Source organism: the organism of the source record quoted next, unplaced genomic scaffold (genome assembly GCF_019419815.1).
Source record: "Pyrus x bretschneideri cultivar Hongxiangsu unplaced genomic scaffold, Pyrus_bretschneideri_v1 Contig14, whole genome shotgun sequence".
In the NCBI taxonomy this organism is placed as follows: domain Eukaryota; kingdom Viridiplantae; phylum Streptophyta; class Magnoliopsida; order Rosales; family Rosaceae; genus Pyrus; species Pyrus x bretschneideri.
The window spans coordinates 3,160,001-3,179,802 of NW_025999435.1; the positions used below are offsets into that span (position 1 = coordinate 3,160,001).

The following is a 19,802-nucleotide window of genomic DNA, read 5'->3' on the forward strand; positions in this document are numbered from 1 at the left end:
GAGAGAGGGACTTTCATAAAGATCCATTTTAAAGCAGCATTAAGGCTTAGCCAATTAAATTCGTAAGATGGAAGAATAATGCACAGAAAAATCTTGATTCTAATTTAAGGAAGCTTCCACCCTCCTATGCAGTCCCTGCAAAACTGAAGTCACGCACAGGTGTCTACCTACCTACTACTGTTTGCCGCAACAAATTCGGTGAAAATTGAAATAGAAACCCAGAGTGTAATCAAATAAGTGTCAAGAGAAGCAATATCTTCTCTGATCATTGAGAAAAAGGTCACTGACAAAAAACACAGCCAGGCTACTTACATAACTGAATTTGTTAAAAATAGAAACTAAGCTGGATTGGCTTAGACTAGACTAAACTGGACTGGCTTAATGAAGCGTTTGGTGTAGCGTTGGACTAAGAAGCTAGACTAACAATAAATTATTATTATTATAATATTTTAATTTATTTTTTATTAAAAATATCAAAATGAATATATGAAAAAATAAAAGGGCATAGCCCTCTTCTTCTTCACAAATTGCAGGTGCTTTTGCAACTTGGAGAATTATCAAACTTTCATCGACTCAAATTGATAGTAAATAGAACCAAATTTGCAGTTTAGAAGATGAACGAGCCTTGTATAAAATTTCTTGAACATTGGTTTCACCCTCACCCTCATCGACAGTTCCACTCAATTCGTTGGATTTTTGTAAGACTACCATAAGCCTTAATGTAAAAGGTATTGATTAACTAGAAAAGATCATATACCAGCAGAAATTAATGAGTTAATAACAAAACATATCACAATTTACATATAACAACTTTGTATTTCAATTCATAAAAGGAAAAATAGCAGATAAATTGAAAACAAATGGGTAGCAATCAAAACCCAGAAACCAATCAAATATGAGAAATCAATTAAACAAATCGATCAAAAACAAAAATCTATCAAAACCCATTAATAATTTGACGAATCTTCAAAACAAAACTGAAGAAAAGTAAGAAGAGAAAGTGGCAGAGGAAGTTGTGATTTACGAGGACGCGACGGTGGTCCTGGGATGGTCCAGCGAGGTTGTCAAGCAGGATGAGGAGTCGAGCAGAGCGAGGAGTCGAGTGGGACAACGCAAGAGAAAAGAAGTGTCTTAGCAATCCGGTGGTGGTTGGGGGGGTCTTGCTAAGACTATCTAGCGAGCCCCATAGTCGAGGCGAGTGAGGTTTAATCCCACTAAAGTTAGTCCCTTCCTCTAACAAACATGGGACTACAGTAACACCTAATCTAGTCTCCAGTCCCACTTAATGAAGGCAAACAAACGTTCCTTAAGAGCTCAACAACATGTCTCATACTTGAATTTATAAAAAAATTTAAGAAAAATTAATAAAGTAGTCCAACTTTATTAATTTTTCTCAGTTCAGGTCTAGATGACAAAAATATTGTAAATTAAGGTACAAACATAATTATTTCCATGAATTTGAGCAGTAATAGAAAGTATATACTACTACAGGCACTTGCAAGGATTAGAAAGGTCCACTCGCATGGCCTTCAACATTCCTTCTTTTTGTTGCCACAGTAGAGGCATTTCTTGAAGAAACATGGGTACGTAGCATCAAATCTTGGAGTTGCGACAGGAGAGACTGCACACCGTCTTCGTGTGTGACATACGTTTACATGCCTCAACGCACATGCTTGACGTCTATGTTGGATATTATATGCGTCACCGGTTGTGTCTTGGCCCGTTCGTTAGTGCGGAAATGAGATTCAAACTACAACCTCACCAAAATACAAACCCACGGTTGAATAATTTAAAATACAAGAAATAAAGACACCGAGAGAATTACGAGGTTCGGAAAAAACCTGTCTATGTCCCCAGAGAGATATTGCTCTTTATTATGAGAATAACAGTACAAGTTACACATGAGTTAAATCGACATAATCCAATTCTAATCCCAAACCCGTGTACACCTACTCGCATAATTTTTCCAAGAGCCTCAGTTCTTTCACTAGAATACTTTTCACTCTAGCTCCCTTGATTTTCTCTCAACCCATGGTCAACCTTTCCAAAGGGAGAGTCGGATACTCTCCGCCTTGGATGCTTCTATGATGCTTAACTTCCCACTTTCGAAGACCAAAAAGTCTGAAGTTCACGTAACATAATCAACACCTGGCCTACCTAGCATGCACCCCTTTCTATCCCTAGCCTACAGAGTACAACTTTTTCTCCATTTGCCATTTAATGCATAGAAAATAAAACATGCACAATTTCATGCAAGCAAACACAAAGTCACGGTTGCTGCAATTTCCTTGTAGCATTCACATGGTCTCAATTGTGGTCATATTGAAGACTAATAATATTCAAAAATTCCAAGCGTCAACTCCACGTTTGACGGGAAGACTTGACGGGGTCAGTCAACACTGGCACCATACAGCTCTTTGATTGAGCTGAAAATCCTTTCAGAAATTCCAAGCGTAAAGAAAGGATTAGAAAATCTGCACCTCCAAAGTTGTTACTAGCTCCACACACCTTTATTCCCAGCCCATCAAATTTCCTCAAGCATTAATATACTTTTTTGATATGATTTTCTAATAATTTAGACAAAACATTTTCCAAACATGGATTGTACACATGTTTAATGACTTTGAAACAAAAAATGACCACATTTTAATTAGCAAAATATATTTCAAGTAAAAATAGGATAGAATTGGCCAGTATCCTGAGCATCATCAACAAAGGTTAGGACAGAACAATACAAAACGAAACATGAATTACCAAGAATTCCACCAACTCACATAAAAGTGTTAATAAAAGTTAACTTTCAATGGTGTATCTGAAACTAAAACTAATCATGTTTTCACTTTGCACCACTCAATTCAACATAATTAATTAATATACTTCCAGACATTACAGGACTAGTGACCCAGCACCGAGCCCTACACCGGACCATGAAAATTAAATTCAAACGACCATATTTTAGTTTATTCAGAGTCTCGTATCCTGTGTAGCACCCAAACATAACATTGCATTAATGTTATCCAACATGATCCAAAGCAATCTAACCCTCCCTCCTAATCCAATCCGAGTTACCAAACATGGCCTGAGGAAATAATTTAAGAGGATTTCAGACGCTAGACACACTAACCCATGCACACACGCGTAACTCGCGCATGAAACCAATTACCAAAAAAGTTAATATTCCCCACAATTTATCACATTAAATTCCCTTGCATACCAAAAGCAGTGGAAGTTATCGAATCAGTACACGAAAATTAATGAAAAATAAAGGTTAGAGAAGGAGAAGAAAAACATAATACTCTAATTATGACAAGCACATAATGAAGGGGTATTCTTACCATGGAAACAACCAGAAAGCCAATAAACGTATCAAAAGAGAAATGCATTAAGTAAAAGTGTAAAACCACAAAATACCATTTTGGATGCTAAGAGAAAATACAAACCAGTTCATGTTTTCAGACTCAGCACTGTTGTTTAAAATCCATTTCTCCACAGTGCTACAGTCGACAGGACGATGAGCTTCCTCTGTACACTGCACAGCCAGAACAAAATATGACTCACCTATATAGATAAGTTTTCGCTGAGATATTAAATACCAAAAGTTACAAAAGGAAACTTACATTCCAGCAAAATCCATAGGAGCAGAGGCAAGATACATCATAATTTTCATTGTCACCAACAAAATTAACAGCATATTCACAACCCGGATAAGGACACCACTTGGTCTAGCAGCAAAGAAAAAGAATTACAAATCATGGTGAGAAAAATGGAAAAATATGAAGGAAGAAAAATGATATTCATAAATTCCACTATACCACACGAGTAATAGAGAGGAACACATCATTGTTCCATCAAAAAGAAAATAAACCACTAATAAAAAAAATGATACTCATATATTCACTCTCACACGCCCACACAGGCACAGGAGTAATTGAAAAGAAAAGAAACCACCAATCATTTTTCAATATAGTAATTAAAATTGGGGATACGGTTCCTAATTCTTAACACTTTTTGACTAAAACCTTAATAGTATTCAAAGTTTGATCAAAGTTCCTTGAATTTGTACACCTCATTATATTACTATTGATATTTATATTTTTATAGTTTTGACATTAATTGTTTGATATTTTATGACATTTATAATCCTATAAATTTAAAATCCCTCATTATGATACTATTAAAAATGGCTACAATAAAAAAATTCAAACATTTTGATTGAATAAATGGATAAAAACTATGTAACAATAAGAAATAATAGTGTTAAAAAAAAATTGGTACATTTCTCATAGAACAAAGTGTTAAAAAAAAAACAGATGGCAAAAGAATGTAGCCATAGTGTTAAAAAAATTGGTACATTTCACATATAACAAAGTGGTAAATTAGTAAAGAAGAACGGGTACATTATAAATAAATTAGGGTACAAATAAAAGATTAAAAAATTATGAGTACAAATGAAATTTTAAAAAATATGGGCACAAAAAGAAATTAATACATGGGTACAAATTAAAACTAAAAATAAAATACTACAAATTTAAAAAAAGGTTGCAAATTAAAAGTGGGTACAAACTAAAAATATAAATATATGATACAAAGTTTAACCATAAACATAAATATACCATATGTAATTTTTCTATTTACAGAGTACAACTTTTTCTCCATTTGCCATTTAATGCATAGAAAATAAAACATGCACAATTGCATGCAAGCAAACACAAAATCACGGTTGCTGCAATTTCCTTGTAGCATTCACATGGTCTTCAATTGTGGTCATATTGAAGACTCATACTATTCAAAAATTCCAAGCGTCAACTCCACGCTTGACGGGGAAGACTAGACCAACCGGGTCAGTCAACACTGGCACCATACGGCTCTTGATTGAGCTGAAAATTCTTTCAGAAATTCCAAGCGTAAAGAAAGGATTAGAAACTCTGCACCTCCAAAGCTGTTTCTAGCTCCCATATTTATTTGCGACGCATACAAACTGGCGAAAAAACATATCATATTGCAACTCAAAACCATGACATTTCTTTATATGCTCCTGCTGCTGTCCGCATTGCCACTGATCAAACCGACATCAATATCGCCAAGACAACAAGCCAAATCACTCATCAAATGGAAGGATGGCTTTTCTTCACCATTATTATCATCGCCACCTTCGCTACTCAATTCATGGTCCCTCACCAACCTCAACAGCCTCTGCAACTGGACTGCCATTTCCTGCTCCAAAACCAGAACAGTCTCCAAAATAGACCTATACCATCTGAGATTGACCATGTAACAGTCTCCTATATGGAAATTGACGGATCACTGTCCCTTTTCGACTTTTCCTCATTTCCAAATCTCACCCACTTCAATCTAAGTGGCAACGATTTCTATGGGCCTATACCATCTGAGATTGACCATGTAACAGAGCTTCAGTATCTAAATCTCCGCATCAACGGTCTCTCCGGTACCATCCCTTACCAACTGAGCAATCTCAAAAAGGTACGGTACATGGACCTTGGATTAAACTATTTTAACAATACTGATCAAGATTGGTCAGAATTTGCAGGCATGCCCTCATTGACCTACCTTGCTATGTCTATGCAACGTGATAGTCTATATCATTCAGAATTCCCAGAATTTATATCTCAATGCCGGAACTTGACGTTCCTCGACTTGTCTCAAAATAAATTGAATGGCCAAATTCCACATTCGATAGGTCAACTCAGGGAGCTCCAGTACCTTGATCTTTCATACAACTCCTTAAACTCATCAATCCCTCTCACTATAGGCCAACTCAGGAAGCTCCAGTACCTTGATCTTTCATACAACTCCTTAAACTCATCAATTCCTCTCTCTATAGGCCAACTCAGGAAGCTCCAGTACCTTGATCTTTCATACAACTCCTTAAACTCATCAATCCCTCTCTCTATAGGCCAACTCAGGGAGCTCCAGTACCTTGATCTTTCATACAACTCCTTAAACTCATCAATTCCTCTCTCTATAGGCCAACTCAGGAAGCTCCAGTACCTTGATCTTTCATACAACTCCTTAAACTCATCAATCCCTCTCTCTATAGGCCAACTCAGGGAGCTCCAGTACCTTGATCTTTCATACAACTCCTTAAACTCATCAATTCCTCTCTCTATAGGCCAACTCAGGAAGCTCCAGTACCTTGATCTTTCATACAACTCCTTAAACTCATCAATCCCTCTCTCTATAGGCCAACTCAGGGAGCTCCAGTACCTTGATCTTTCATACAACTCCTTAAACTCTTCTATCCCTTCTGAGCTCGGTCTTTGTACAAACCTCACCCACTTGTTCCTAGCTTCCAATCAACTCAACGGGGAACTGCCTCTGTCCTTGTCCAATCTGAACAACCTCGTCAAATTGAGTTTAGCTAATAACCATATCTCTGGCACGATTCCACCTTGGATAGGCCAACTCAGGAAGCTCCAATACCTTGATCTTTCAAACAACTCCTTAAACTCATCAATCCCTCTCTCTATAGGCCAACTCAGGAAGCTCCAGTACCTTGATCTTTCATACAACTCCTTAAACTCATCAATCCCTCTCTCTATAGGCCAACTCAGGAAGCTCCAGTACCTTGATCTTTCATACAACTCCTTAAACTCATCAATCCCTCTCTCTATAGGCCAACTCAGGAAGCTCCAGTACCTTGATCTTTCATACAACTCCTTAAACTCATCAATCCCTCTCTCTATAGGCCAACTCAGGGAGCTCCAGTACCTTGATCTTTCATACAACTCCTTAAACTCTTCTATCCCTTCTGAGCTCGGTCTTTGTACAAACCTCACCCACTTGTTCCTAGCTTCCAATCAACTCAACGGGGAACTGCCTCTGTCCTTGTCCAATCTGAACAACCTCGTCAAATTGAGTTTAGCTAATAACCATATCTCTGGCATGATTCCACCTTGGATAGGCCAACTCAGGAAGCTCCAATGCCTCAATCTTTCATACAACTCCTTAAACTCTTCTATCCCTTCTGAGCTTGGTCTTTGTACAAACCTCACCCACTTGTCCTTGTCTTCCAATAAACTCAATGGGGAACTGCCTCTGTCCTTGTCCAATCTGAACAACCTGGTTGAATTGGGTTTAGATAATAATCTATTTACTGGTCAAATCCTTCCTTCCCTGGTCTCCAATTGGATTCATATGGAATCTTTGCAACTTCAGTCCAATGAACTCAGTGGGAAGATTCCGACGGAAGTTAGAAATATGAGCTTTCTGTTGACGCTCAATCTAAGAAGGAACCACTTGACAGGAGTGATCCCTCAGATTCTAAGCAATTTAGCTCCGCTTAAGCTGCTCGATTTGTCACACAACCATCTTTCGGGGCAAATCCCATCATTTGTCAACATGTTTTTTCTTCGTGATATTAATTTTTCTTATAACAACTTCACTGGCCGAATCCCATGCGTTTTCCAATGGGCACCAGCAAATGCTTTTGTTGGAAACTCTGGGTTGCATGGGTATGTACACCCGTGTGTAGACAGAATACCCCCTCGGCCCAACGTACCCCCTCGGCCCAACATAAATTTCAAAAAGGATAACAGAAGAGTTCTAATTGGTATCCTTGTGCCTGTTTGTGGTTTATTAATGGTTACAACTGTCATTGGTCTTATGTTCCGTAAAAATTCCAGTCTCGTTTTGAACAAAGTCAACACTTCTGAATACTTTGAGAGTTTGGAGTCAATGATATTGCAAGAGGAAGTGAAGTTTACGTTTGCGGAAGTTGTGAAGGCTGTAGATGACTTTCATGAGAGGTACTGCATTGGGGCAGGAGGGTTTGGAAGGGTTTACAAGGCAGAGTTGCAATCAGGCCAAGTTGTTGCAGTTAAAAGGCTTAACATTGCAGACTCTAATGATATTCCATCAATCAATCTCCATAGCTTTCAGAATGAAATCCGAACTTTGACAAGCATCCGGCATCGGAACATCATAAGGCTCTATGGCTTCTGTTCAAGAAGGGCTTGCATATTCCTACTTTATGAATACTTAGAGAGAGGAAGTCTGGGAAAAGCTTTGTATGGAGTTGAAGGTGTTAATGAACTCATTTGGGCAACTAGAGTCAAAATTGTGCAAGGACTTGCTCATGCACTTTCTTACTTGCATCATGATTGCTCTCCACCAATTGTGCACCGTGACATAACCGTCAACAATGTATTGCTTGAGTCTGATTTCGAGGTTCGTCTCTCAGATTTCGGAATAGCCAGGTTATTGAGTACTGATTCATCCAACTGGACAGATATTGCTGGTTCATTTGGCTACATAGCACCAGGTAATGTAAACTTAATTTGTACATTTATGGTTCATCTTTTTGCTTATTGGGATATGTTTTAAGGTAGCCAATTTTGTTTTTATTGATGTGCAGAGCTTGCATACACTATGCGAGTCACGGATAAATGTGATGTATATAGCTTTGGAGTGGTGACGCTCGAAGTCATGATGGGAAGGCACCCAGGAGATATGCTAGAGTCCCAGCTACAAGAATCATCAAAATCAAGGAGGGACAATGTAGAATTGCTCCTGAAAGATTTGTTAGACCAAAGGTTGGAACCGCCAACCAATGAATCTGCAAAGGCAGTGGTGCTTGTAGTGATAATGGCATTGGCCTGTATACGAACGCGTCCTGCGTCCAGACCCACGATGTTATTTGTGGCACAAAAACTCTCAGCTCAAACCATGCCTTGTCTTCCCGAACCATTTGGTATGTTGACAATCAACAAGCTAATGGCACTATAAAAAATAAAATTAAAAAAAAAAAAAAAAAGACAAGGGCGAATAGTTCAAACTTCCCTTTTGTATTCCTGCCACACGCAATTCCATCTAATTTCTCGTGTAATACATCTTCAGTACTGTAATTACTCATTTGTATTATTTGTCGAATGTGGATTTATGTGTGATGAATTTTCTTAATCTTAATTGCATTAAACCGATAATCCATGTCCTTCCTCTAGTTCAAAGAGCTACCCTAAAAAATTGAACCTACATGGATCATTTTCGCCATGGATTATTTTGAAAGCAAACACATATGGAACTACAGGATGCAATCTGACCTTGCATCTTTGAACCATGTCGCGCGTCGAAGTACATTTGATCTTCCAGGCATTCTTAAACTTTTCCGCTATGTCGAATATAGGTTTGTGCCTTTCCTCTCTAAATCTGCAACAACCAGAACTGCCTTCACGTTCACAATACAGCACAATAGAAGACACTTTAACACGACAATCTGTTAAATTAGCAAATGGTAAACAAGCGTGGCTGCTTTGCCTCAATCCAACACTGACCAGGACATCAAATCTATAGCTTCTGTGCGTTGAACCAAATCCCATCAGGAGTTGTTCTCATAATCCTTGAATTATAATTGTAACTCTTTTAGTTTAATCGTTGTCCTACACGGATCCATCAAACCAAAGGCACATGTGGATTGGAGACATGGGGAGACAGTATGGTATCTGCTTATTGGTTGGCTGGCTTCAAACGATTTTTGAGCTGAAATTTTCTTGCAAAACTAATGAACAAGAAAAGAGAATGCAGCAATAGGGATTACAGTGAAATGTAAACAACCTACAAATAAGTTGACTGTGCAGAAGTTGCTGAAAGAGCGAAAATAACTGGATGAGATGTGACCCTTATCGCATTGGACTTCTATTGTCAGGTGATACTTTCAGGCCACGCTGTGCCTTAAACCGACTGTATATGATTGTTAAAAGACTGACCAAGACTGTTATAAGCATCCAGATTTTCACTTTGTGGTTCATTCATCTACACAATGAGAAACGCTCTACAATCAAACTAACAAAGAGACGCATGCAGTGAGAAATCATCTTCGTTGAATTCTGAATCAACATGCTTGTGTCCATCAAACTCAGCAAGGCCCGTGAATGTCTCAATGAGAACTTCTTTTGCTGCAATATCTTCATCTATGCGATCGTTAACCATACCAACTGGTTCATTGACATGTACTTTTCCATTTCGGGTTCTACAGCATAATATTTGGTATCTAAAGGTACATTTTTCTCACAAATTTAGGTTGCCTTGCTCAACCTTGAAGGCAAAGTATTAGTCCGCGGGACACCCTTGTATTTTTGCTTCAATTTCATAATCTTCGATGCTGCTGATCCTGAGCTGAAAACTAGTCTTACCCCCTGCCCTTCTTCGGCATCCATGTTCCTATCATGGTGTTCTAACGGAATTGAATCTGATGGAGTTTCAGACGCTGTTATACTTATGCCCTTCCGGGGTGACATGGAAAAGTAATTGCAGTTTGCTTCTGAATTCCAATCAGTTTTCTGCTCAAATGGCCAGAAAAGCGGTTCATCAATAAGTTAGATCTTCCAAATCTTCAGCTTCAGAAGCATGTCCTGATGCAAAATCACACCAGAATTAGATGACTGAAAGTCATGACCCCGGCAACTACTTTTGTAAGATGGGCTGGGAAAATCAGACAGAAACCAATCTGACTTTGAATATGTACCCGGTGTCAATTTGTCATCAGGTGCAGCAGGTTGTTGTGCATGATCTTGATTAGGGTACTCACCACGCATCATCTCTCCTCCAATACGATCAAATATATTCACAATCAAGTCCTCATAATCATCTCATTCATCTGTTGTTCTTAGCCCCATCTTGATCTCATCTGCAACAGAGGCCGCGGCAGCGGCGGCAGGATCAGGCAGGAGATCAAACTCTCCAATCAAGGCCTCCAAATCAAATCTCAAAGATCATCATCATCTTTTTTCTCACTACCTCTCTATCTGAATCTGCAGTGCAGACGCCTAACAAATTGCAAAACCACAATCAACACTTTGAAGAACTCTTCAAAATGAGGTAATTTTAATACCCTCGACCACTTCATATTGAAAAGCGCATACATATACAACATGAAACAACAAATATGGCACAATTTGAAGCATGAATAGGCAAGCATGCCTTGCCCGCAGATAATATAGAATAGGAAACAAGAGTATAAAGCATAGAAGGAAGCCTTGTTCAATTCGACAAATCTAAAATCACGACCTATGAGTGCAATGTTCCCCATCATCGTGTTTCTCTTAATACCTGACGTGGAAACCAGGAAATTGATGACCCTTTACAAATTTTGAATATTGAGATAATTTATATTACTTGTTCATCTTAGTGTGTCTCTATGAATGCCAAATGATAGCAAACATAAAAATAATACCAGACACATCAGAAATGCAATTGAAGGCATTTCTTTCAAATGATCAAAATGACGACTGTCATGCTCTCACGAATGTGACATACATAATATCAGACGCATCAACAGCTACTGAAACTGAAAACCTAAGAGACAGTAGCTTCAAAAACTAGTCCTACACGGTGAAGAAATCTACACCAAAAGAACTGCAAGTACACAGGGAACAGCATGTGAGCTCCGCATCCTACCTCGTACTTAAAGAGATGCAATTTGTAAAGAAAGAATAAAGTGCTTCAATTTTTTAGAATCACGACCATCCTGTTGAGCAGAGAAATTAAAGAACTCATAGGGAATAGACGAGAAAACGAAGTGCCAGTTGTCGACTACTTGATGCCCTCCCCCTCTTCCTTTATCCGGGCTTGGGACCGGCAGTGTAAGATAAACTTACACAGGTGGAGTTAGAGAATTAAAGAACTGTAAAAAGAGAATCAGTTATGGACAAGATGTCAAGACCAATAGAATTGTAAAACACAACTGAGGACAACAGCGAGAAACTTGCATTGCTGGTCCAAAACAGAACGTGACACATCTAATATAGACTAAGGTATGAATACTAAAAATTAAAGAGAGAAAACTTACATTCCACAAAAAATCCATAAAAACAGTGGCAAGAAACATGATAATTGTCCTTATCGTCAACAAAACTATCAACACGTTCACAAACTGAAAACTTAACACACCATGTTACCATCAAAATTCAAGCACAATACACAGAACATGCTTATGCTCACAAGCCACACATGCAGAGGGAGTAATTCAAAGGAAAAGAAAACATTAATTTGATTTTCTAATTTAGTATAGTAATTGAAATCATCAACCTTGAAATTGGAAACCTTTTGTCAATAAAAATAAAAAGAGAGTAAGAAACTTGGGTGGAAAGAAATGTATTATAAAGCATTCAGTGCATTAAAATTGGAAACGATCCTAGAAGCACATACATACACATGACTGAGGGAAACGCAGTAGACCTGAGGTGCAGCAAAATGAAAGGCAGGCAATGGATCAGTATGGCGGAGAAGAAGGCCCAGGTAAACACCTATACCAAATTTCTTAATTAACTAATGAACCAAAAGAAATCAAAGCATATATACTAAGAACGGAAATAAAATCTATCCTGATCATAACTGTGCTTCTATATGCACGCGTGGAAATAGACAGCAGCCGTCACCTCTACGTCCCTCTATTGATCATTCACAGAATCGCTCATCCACAAACAGTCTGTCCAGTAATTGAACCCATCTAACGGTTGGCTGAATTCGTCAATTTGAGGCCACTCCTGGGGCAATTTACCTTCAAGCGTTGTCAACCATTCTTTAATGTCTCCACGCACTGCTTCACCATCTAAAGGATATTCCTCGCCGCCCAAGAATATCAGAGAAGAAGGAACATCACTCATCAGTGGCACATATTCATGATCTGAAATATGAGTGGGAATGGGCATCACCTTTCCCTTAATGTAGATTATGCACCCCTGGTCGTGATTGCTAGTGTCGCTTTCCAAGAAAATGGGGTAAGAAGGAAAATCACTCATCAATTTCACACTATCCTGATCAGAGAAATCAGTCGGCTTCGCATTGCCGTTAATGTCAGTAATCATATTGCTTTCATTGAAGTCGTGAGTTGGATTTGAGGAATTCATCTTGCTTCCACACCTAGACCTCGGATTCCCTTTAAGTCGGGAAAGAACGACCTTTGGGCCAGCTACTACATTAGGAAGAAGACTGTACTCTTCTAACAGCCAGCCGCCGTTGTTGTTAGAACCCTTGTTGTTATACCTGAAATGCCCTTTATCCCCGATTGGAATTCCGTCCAAACCTAAAACTTTATCGGAGGATGTTTCGCTCCAAGTGCCTCCGGCTTCGATCTGGCGTTTGCTGCGGCTGTCGCTGTCGCTTCTAGAACGCAGCTCATAGAAGAAGAACAAGTCCTGATCGAGTAGGGAATTTCCACCGAATTGCTCCCAAACCACCCAGGGTGGTGTTTGTCCAAAGAGATTGAACTCGTGAACAAACGGGTTGCCCAAGGGCTTTCCGGAGAGGGCTCTATCGCGAAGATAGGAACTGACCAATTCTTGATCAGTAGGATGAAACCGAAAACCCAATGGCATACCGTAATAACCCTCCTCCATCGTTAAACGCGATTTCAATTCAATGCAATAAAGAAGAGAAAATAAGCGAGAAATTAAAGAGAAGAAAAAGGGAAACCTGAAAGCCGATTTGGCTCGCTCGCCGAGGAGAGCGGCTCGTCGACGTCTCCTCAATCGTCGTCTTCGTCCCCAAACAAGAGCAACTGAAGAGGAATCGATTTCGAGTATTCTGTAATTCAAATCAACCGGAGACTGATGGAGCACTGAATTCGAATTCTGGTTCAAATTCGAACGCACAGAGAGAGAGAGAGAGTGGATTTGAAATTTAAATGTAAGAAAATATGACCGTTTGGTTTGGGAATTTAACGTTGCAAACTTGCAAGGCTCACCGCTTAAGCGCGGGTTTTAATCACGTGGCATTTTCATATCTACGAAACCCTAAAATTGTATTGGGCTGGGTTCCCTTTTTTACTTCTTCGCCCATTTTTTATTCTGCTGGGTCCAGTTCTTTTGGTTATCGAATTCGGATCCTCTTTGCGAGGATGTCGGGAATCTTCAAATCGTGTCCGTTCATTATACATTATGCAGTCAATTTTTGTCAGGTACTATTCATATTTAATTTTAAATAAAAGTATTTAAAATAAGTTATGGTCGCACGATGTACAATAAACAGACACGATTTAAGGATTCTAGGATCCACACTCTTGGTTCAGGCATTTTATTGCCAATTTTTTTAGATTTTTATATTAGATTAACGAACCCAAACATTTAAGGGTGAATGTTGGATTGAAAGTTTCAATTTCAACACGAAAGAGATTTGTTTCGTATTTTTATTTTCATAGCGTTGCATGATTGACACGAGAAGTTATAGTCACGATGTACTAATGTCATACAAATTGTTCAACATGGATATGTTTTCCAACATGAAATCGTGACTATGACTTAGACATAAGAAATCATAGGAAATCATGATTTTTTTAATTTCCTATGTCCAAGCCAGTCACAATTTCCTATGATTGAAATGAGAAGTCATAGTCACGATATTCACATAGCTTTGCATATGCATTTTTCATAGGAGTAACAAGATTTTCTCCCTACTCTAATACACCTTTATGTTCTTCCTGTCCAAAACTATGTTGGAGTAGATTTCATAAGAAACACATCCGGAATAGTCATTAGCAGATTGATTATTCATGAAACGAAACGTAGATGTCGAAACAAACAGTGATAAACTGGGTACACAACGACAACGTCTGAAAATTGAAACGAAAACTCAGAGTGTGCTGAATGAAAGAAATGACAAGATCATAAGTAAGTGTAATCAGAACTATTGGGAACTTCATGTACATTCATATGTATATTGTCTACAGATTTCCTCAGGATTGACAAAAGTACAGAGTAAGACCACCAGCTAGACGAAATAACAGACTGAAAACTATTCTATCCACAACAACAACAACAACAAAGCTTTTTCCCACTAAGTGGGGTCGGCTATATGAATCTTAGAACGCCATTGCCCTCGGTTCTATATCATGTCTTCCGTGTAAATAAAAAGACTGAAAACTAAAAAACTAACTATGATTAAACCGGAAGTCGGAAAGAAAAAGCTGAAAGGTAACCGTGCTCATCTGATTCACGCAAGGCGTGTATACTCCGTGTAAAGTCCTCTTCCTCCCGCTCCGCTTCTAGATGATGATGATGGTGAGCAAGCAACTCAAGAGAACATGGAGAACCGAGGCCCGTGGCCTTCCTATGTTTCCAACCACAACTGGCAAAATAATGATCTGAGGAGGGAACGGGATGATGGTGATGAGCAGAGTAGTGTGATCAGGTTCAGTAGCTTGATGTATATGATCTTGATTTGGGTCTTCATCATCCTCTCCTCCAATATTATTAAAGAATTCAGTAATCAAGTCCTCCTCATCATCCAACTCTCTTTCATCCGCGGTTCTTGGCCCCTCCTCAATCTCGTGATGATGATGACCGAGATGAGTAGTCAGCCGAGGCACACCAGCAGCCTCATCTGCAGCAGAGGCCGCAACAGCAGAATCAGGCAGAAGCTCAAACTCGTCAATAAAGGATCTTAACAGATCATCATCCAAGCAATCATTTGCTTCGGTGGTGCTGCTTGAGGACCCCTCGTGATGAAGTAGATCATCAAGCTCCCTAATCGAGTCCTCCATTACCAAAAGATCATCATCCGAATCATGAGTCCTCTGCCTCTTGACCGTATCACCCAAAACCATAACGGTATCATCGGAATCGGAATCAGGGAAACGCGGACGCTTGAGAGAAGAGACAGTGGGCCTCAAATCTTGACCCCTCATCTCCAATTTTCCAGTTTCTTCACGAAACACAAGACAAACAGACGAAAGCGGTGTGCTTTCTGCGAAAACCAAAAACCTAAGTGGATAATGTGGAAGAAGAAAAAGCAACACTTTCCAAACACAAGGGCTAATAAAGAAGATCAGCGAAGAGTGCGACTGAATTGATTTTACGGGATTTGGGGATTAGGGTTTCTTGTTACAGTGCTAGACAGACAGAAATTAACGATACCGAGAAATAAAACAGAAGAAAAGGCAAGAACTGAACCTGGAACTGGGAACAAGTCGTCGACTTTCTGCACAGAGAAGAGGATGTATTCGTTCCCAAATTTGAATCGAGCTTCCAATTTCTGCTCAGAGAGAGATCAAGCGAGAGAGAGAGAGAGAGAGAGAGCAACAAATTTGAATTGGGCTTCGAATTTGGACGCACACAGAGAGAACGCAACAACGCAACACGATCGTTTGAGCGAGAGAGAGAGAGCGAGAGAGCGATCCAGAGATCCAGTGAGGGAGTGGGACGGGGGTTTTGAAATTTAAAGAAGGGAAAATATGACCGTTTGGGAATAGTACCGCTTAAACGCGGGTTTCATCACGTGCCGTTTTCCCTCTGCTCTTCGGCGCCTGCGAGTGGGAACCACTCCCCAAAGGGCCCAACCCAACCACATTGCGTATCGAATGACTAAATTACCCACGAATTTCAAATCATGCAGATCGCAGAGCTCGGGGTATTAGTCAAACCAAAAACTCAAAAGCTCAAAGGATTGCAGAATCGTATCACTCTCTTGGTTACGAGTTGTTTGTTTGATCCAGATGTATAGAAGCGTGGCGTTTGGTAGTACGTGATGCGAGTAAGGTGTCCAATAAGATTTTGAAGTCGATAGAAGTAATCGCTGAATTTGTCCATCATTAATTATTTTGAGTTATTCAGTAAAAAATTGTATTAAATATGGATAAAATGACGAAAATGCTCTCAATTTAATAAACAATGAGTGAAAATAATTTAATAAAAATTAAGGATATTTTTATCATTTTATACTTATCTGATGAAAATTTTACACAGAATGACTAAAATGATTGATGGCGGACAAACTCAGAGACTACTTCTATAGAACTCAAATCTCAATGAACGAAATGACGAATTATGCTAATCTCAATAACCATTTTAGCTATAAAACTTTAATAGACCATTGAAACCAAAATTGTACAATGCCTCCTTCGTATTATTTCCACACACCTTTATTCCCAGCCCATCAAATTTCCTCAAGCATTACTTTTTTGCCATGATTTTCTAATTATTTAGACAAAACATTTTCCAACATCGATTGTACACATGTTTAATGACTTTGAAACAAAAAATGGCCACATGTTAATTAGCAAAATATATTTCAAGTAAAAATAGGATAGAATTGGCCAGTATCCTAAGCATCATCAACAAAGGTTAGGACAGAACAATACAAAATGAAACGTGAATTACCAAGAATTCCACCAACTCACATAAAAATGCTAATAAAAGTTAACTTTCAATGGTGTATCTGAAACTAAAACTAATCATGTTTTCACTTTGCACCACTCAATTCAACATAATTAATGAATATACTTCCAGACATTACAGGACCAATGACCCAGCACCGAGCCCTACACCGGGCCATGAAAATTAAATTCAAACGAGCATATTTTAGTTTATTCAGAGCCCTGTATCCTGTGTAGCACCCTAACATAACATTGCATTAATGTTATCCAACGTGATCCAAAGCAATCTAACCCTCCGTCCTAATCCAATCCGAGTTACCAAACATGGCCTGAGGAAAAAATTTAAGAGGATTTCAGACGCTAGACACACTAACCCATGCACACACGCGTAACTCGCTCATGAAACCAATTACCAAAAAAGTTAATATTCCCCACAATTTATCACATTAAATTCCCTTGCATACCAAAAGCAGTGGAAGTTATCGAATCAACACACGAAAATTAGTGAAAAATAAAGGTTAGAGAAGGAGAAGAAAAATATAATACTCTAATTATGACAAGCACATAATGAAGGGGTATTCTTACCATGGAAACAACCAGAAAGCCAATAAACGTATCAAAAGAGAAATGCATTAAGTAAAAGTGTAAAACCACATAATACAATTTTGGATGCTAAGAGACAATACAAACCAGTTCATGTTTTCAGACTCAGCACTGTTGTTTAAAATCCATTTCTCCACAGTGCTACAGTCGACAGGACGGTGAGCTTCCTCTGTACACTGCACAGCCAAAACAAAATATGACTCACCTATATAGGTAATTGAAAAGAAAAGAAACCACCGATCATTTTTCAATATAGTAATTAAAATTGGTGATACTTTGGATGCGGTCCCTAATTCCTAACACTCTTTGACTAAAACCTTAATGGTATTCAAAGTTTGATCAAAGTCCCTTGAATTTGTACATCTCATTATATTACTATTGATATTTATATTTTTATAGTTTTGACATTAATTGTTTGATATTTTATGACATTTATAATCCTATAAATTTAAAATCCCTCATTATAATACTATTAAAAACGGCCACAGTAAAAAAATTCAAACATTTTGATTGAATAAATGGATAAAAACTATGTAACAATAAGAAATAATAGTGTTAAAAAAAATTGGTACATTTCTCATAGAACAAAGTGTTAAAAAAAAAAACAGATGGCAAAAGAATGTAGCAATAGTGTTAAAAAATTTGGTACATTTCACATATAACAAAGTGGTAAATTAGTAAAGAAGAACGGGTACATTATAAATAAATTAGGGTACAAATAAAAGTTTAAAAAATTATGAGTACAAATGAAATTTTAAAAAATATGGGCACAAAAAGAAATTAATACATGGGTACAAATTAAAACTAAAAATAAAATACTACAAATTTAAAAAAAGGTCGCAAATTAAAAGTGGGTACAAACTAAAAATATAAATATATGATACAAAGTTTAGCCATAAACATAAATATACCATATGTAATTTTTCTATCATAGAGTACAACTTTTTCTCCATTTGCCATTTAATGCATAGAAAATAAAACATGCACAATTGCATGCAAGCAAACACAAGGTCACGGTTGCTGCAATTTCCTTGTAGCATTCACATGGTCTTCAATTGTGGTCATATTGAAGACTAATACTATTCAAAAATTCCAAGCGTCAACTCCACGCTTGACGGGGAAGACTAGACCAACCGGGTCAGTCAACACTGGCACCATACGGCTTTTGATTGAGTTGAAAATCCTTTCAGAAATTCCAAGCGTAAAGAAAGAATTAGAAACTCTGCACCTCCAAAGTTGTTACTAGCTCCCATATTTATTTGTGACGCATACAAACTGGCGAAAAAACATATCATACTGCAACGAAAAAACCATGACATTTCTTTATATGCTCCTGCTGCTGTCCACATTGCCATTGATCAAACCGACATCAATATCTCCAAGAAAACAAGCAGAATCGCTCGTCAAATGGAAGGACGACTGGTCTTCATCATCATCGCCACCTTCGCTACTCAATTCATGGTCCCTCACCAACCTCAACAGCCTCTGCAACTGGACTGCCATTTCCTGCTCCAAAACCAGAACAATCTCCAAAATAGACCTCTCCAATATGCAAATTGACGGAACACTGTCCCTTTTCGACTTTTCCTCATTTCCAAATCTCACCCACTTCAATCTAAATGGCAACTATTTCTATGGGCCTATACCGTATACCATTGGAAGTCTCTGTAGGCTCACATCTTTGGACTTGGGCAACAACTTTTTTTATTCTCAAATTCCATCTGAGATTGACCAGGTAACAGAGCTTCAGTATCTAAATCTCCGCAACAACAGTCTCTCTGGTACCATCCCTCATCAACTGAGCAATCTCCAAAAGGTACGGTACATGGACCTTGGATTAAACTCTTTTATCTATGCTGATCAAGATTGGTCAGAATTTGCAGGCATGCCTTCATTGACCTACCTTGCTATGTCTATGAAAGGTGATTATCTATATCATTCAGAATTCCCAGAATTTATATCTCAATGCCGGAACTTGACGTTCCTCGACTTGTCTCAAAATAATTTGAATGGCCAAATTCCACCTTCGATAGGCCAACTCAGAAAGCTCCTGTACCTTGATCTTTCATACAACTCCTTAGACTCTTCTATCCCT

At 38.4% G+C, this 19,802-nt stretch overlaps 2 protein-coding genes and 2 long non-coding RNA genes across 7 annotated transcripts in view; 1 reads left to right on the forward strand and 3 right to left on the reverse strand.

The window, feature by feature from the left end:
* Positions 1 to 19,802, reverse strand: part of LOC125475226 (probable E3 ubiquitin-protein ligase ARI7) — a 52,285-nt gene that overhangs the window by 13,111 nt on the left and 19,372 nt on the right. The gene's annotated exons all lie outside the window — the stretch shown is intronic.
* Positions 2,682 to 3,795, reverse strand: LOC125475228. Its single transcript, XR_007256646.1, has 3 exons — positions 3,618 to 3,795; positions 3,441 to 3,529; positions 2,682 to 2,698 (listed from the first exon to the last, which is right to left on the reverse strand). It is a non-coding gene; the product is annotated as an uncharacterized LOC125475228 (long non-coding RNA).
* LOC125475229 lies at positions 5,134 to 19,392 on the reverse strand. The gene is made up of 2 exons (XR_007256647.1): positions 19,248 to 19,392; positions 5,134 to 5,248 (listed from the first exon to the last, which is right to left on the reverse strand). It is a non-coding gene; the product is annotated as an uncharacterized LOC125475229 (long non-coding RNA).
* On the forward strand, positions 5,285 to 8,814 carry LOC125475220 (probable leucine-rich repeat receptor-like protein kinase At1g35710). 2 transcript variants are annotated; one of them, XM_048579773.1, is made up of 3 exons: positions 5,285 to 5,698; positions 6,203 to 8,281; positions 8,375 to 8,814. In XM_048579773.1, the coding sequence occupies exons 1-3, from the start codon at positions 5,287 to 5,289 to the stop codon at positions 8,743 to 8,745; spliced, it is 2,862 nt and encodes a 953-aa protein (XP_048435730.1). In that variant the 5' UTR covers positions 5,285 to 5,286; the 3' UTR covers positions 8,746 to 8,814. The 2 variants fall into 2 exon arrangements, with proteins under 2 accessions (XP_048435730.1, XP_048435729.1); XM_048579772.1 differs by having other exon boundaries at positions 5,285 to 8,281.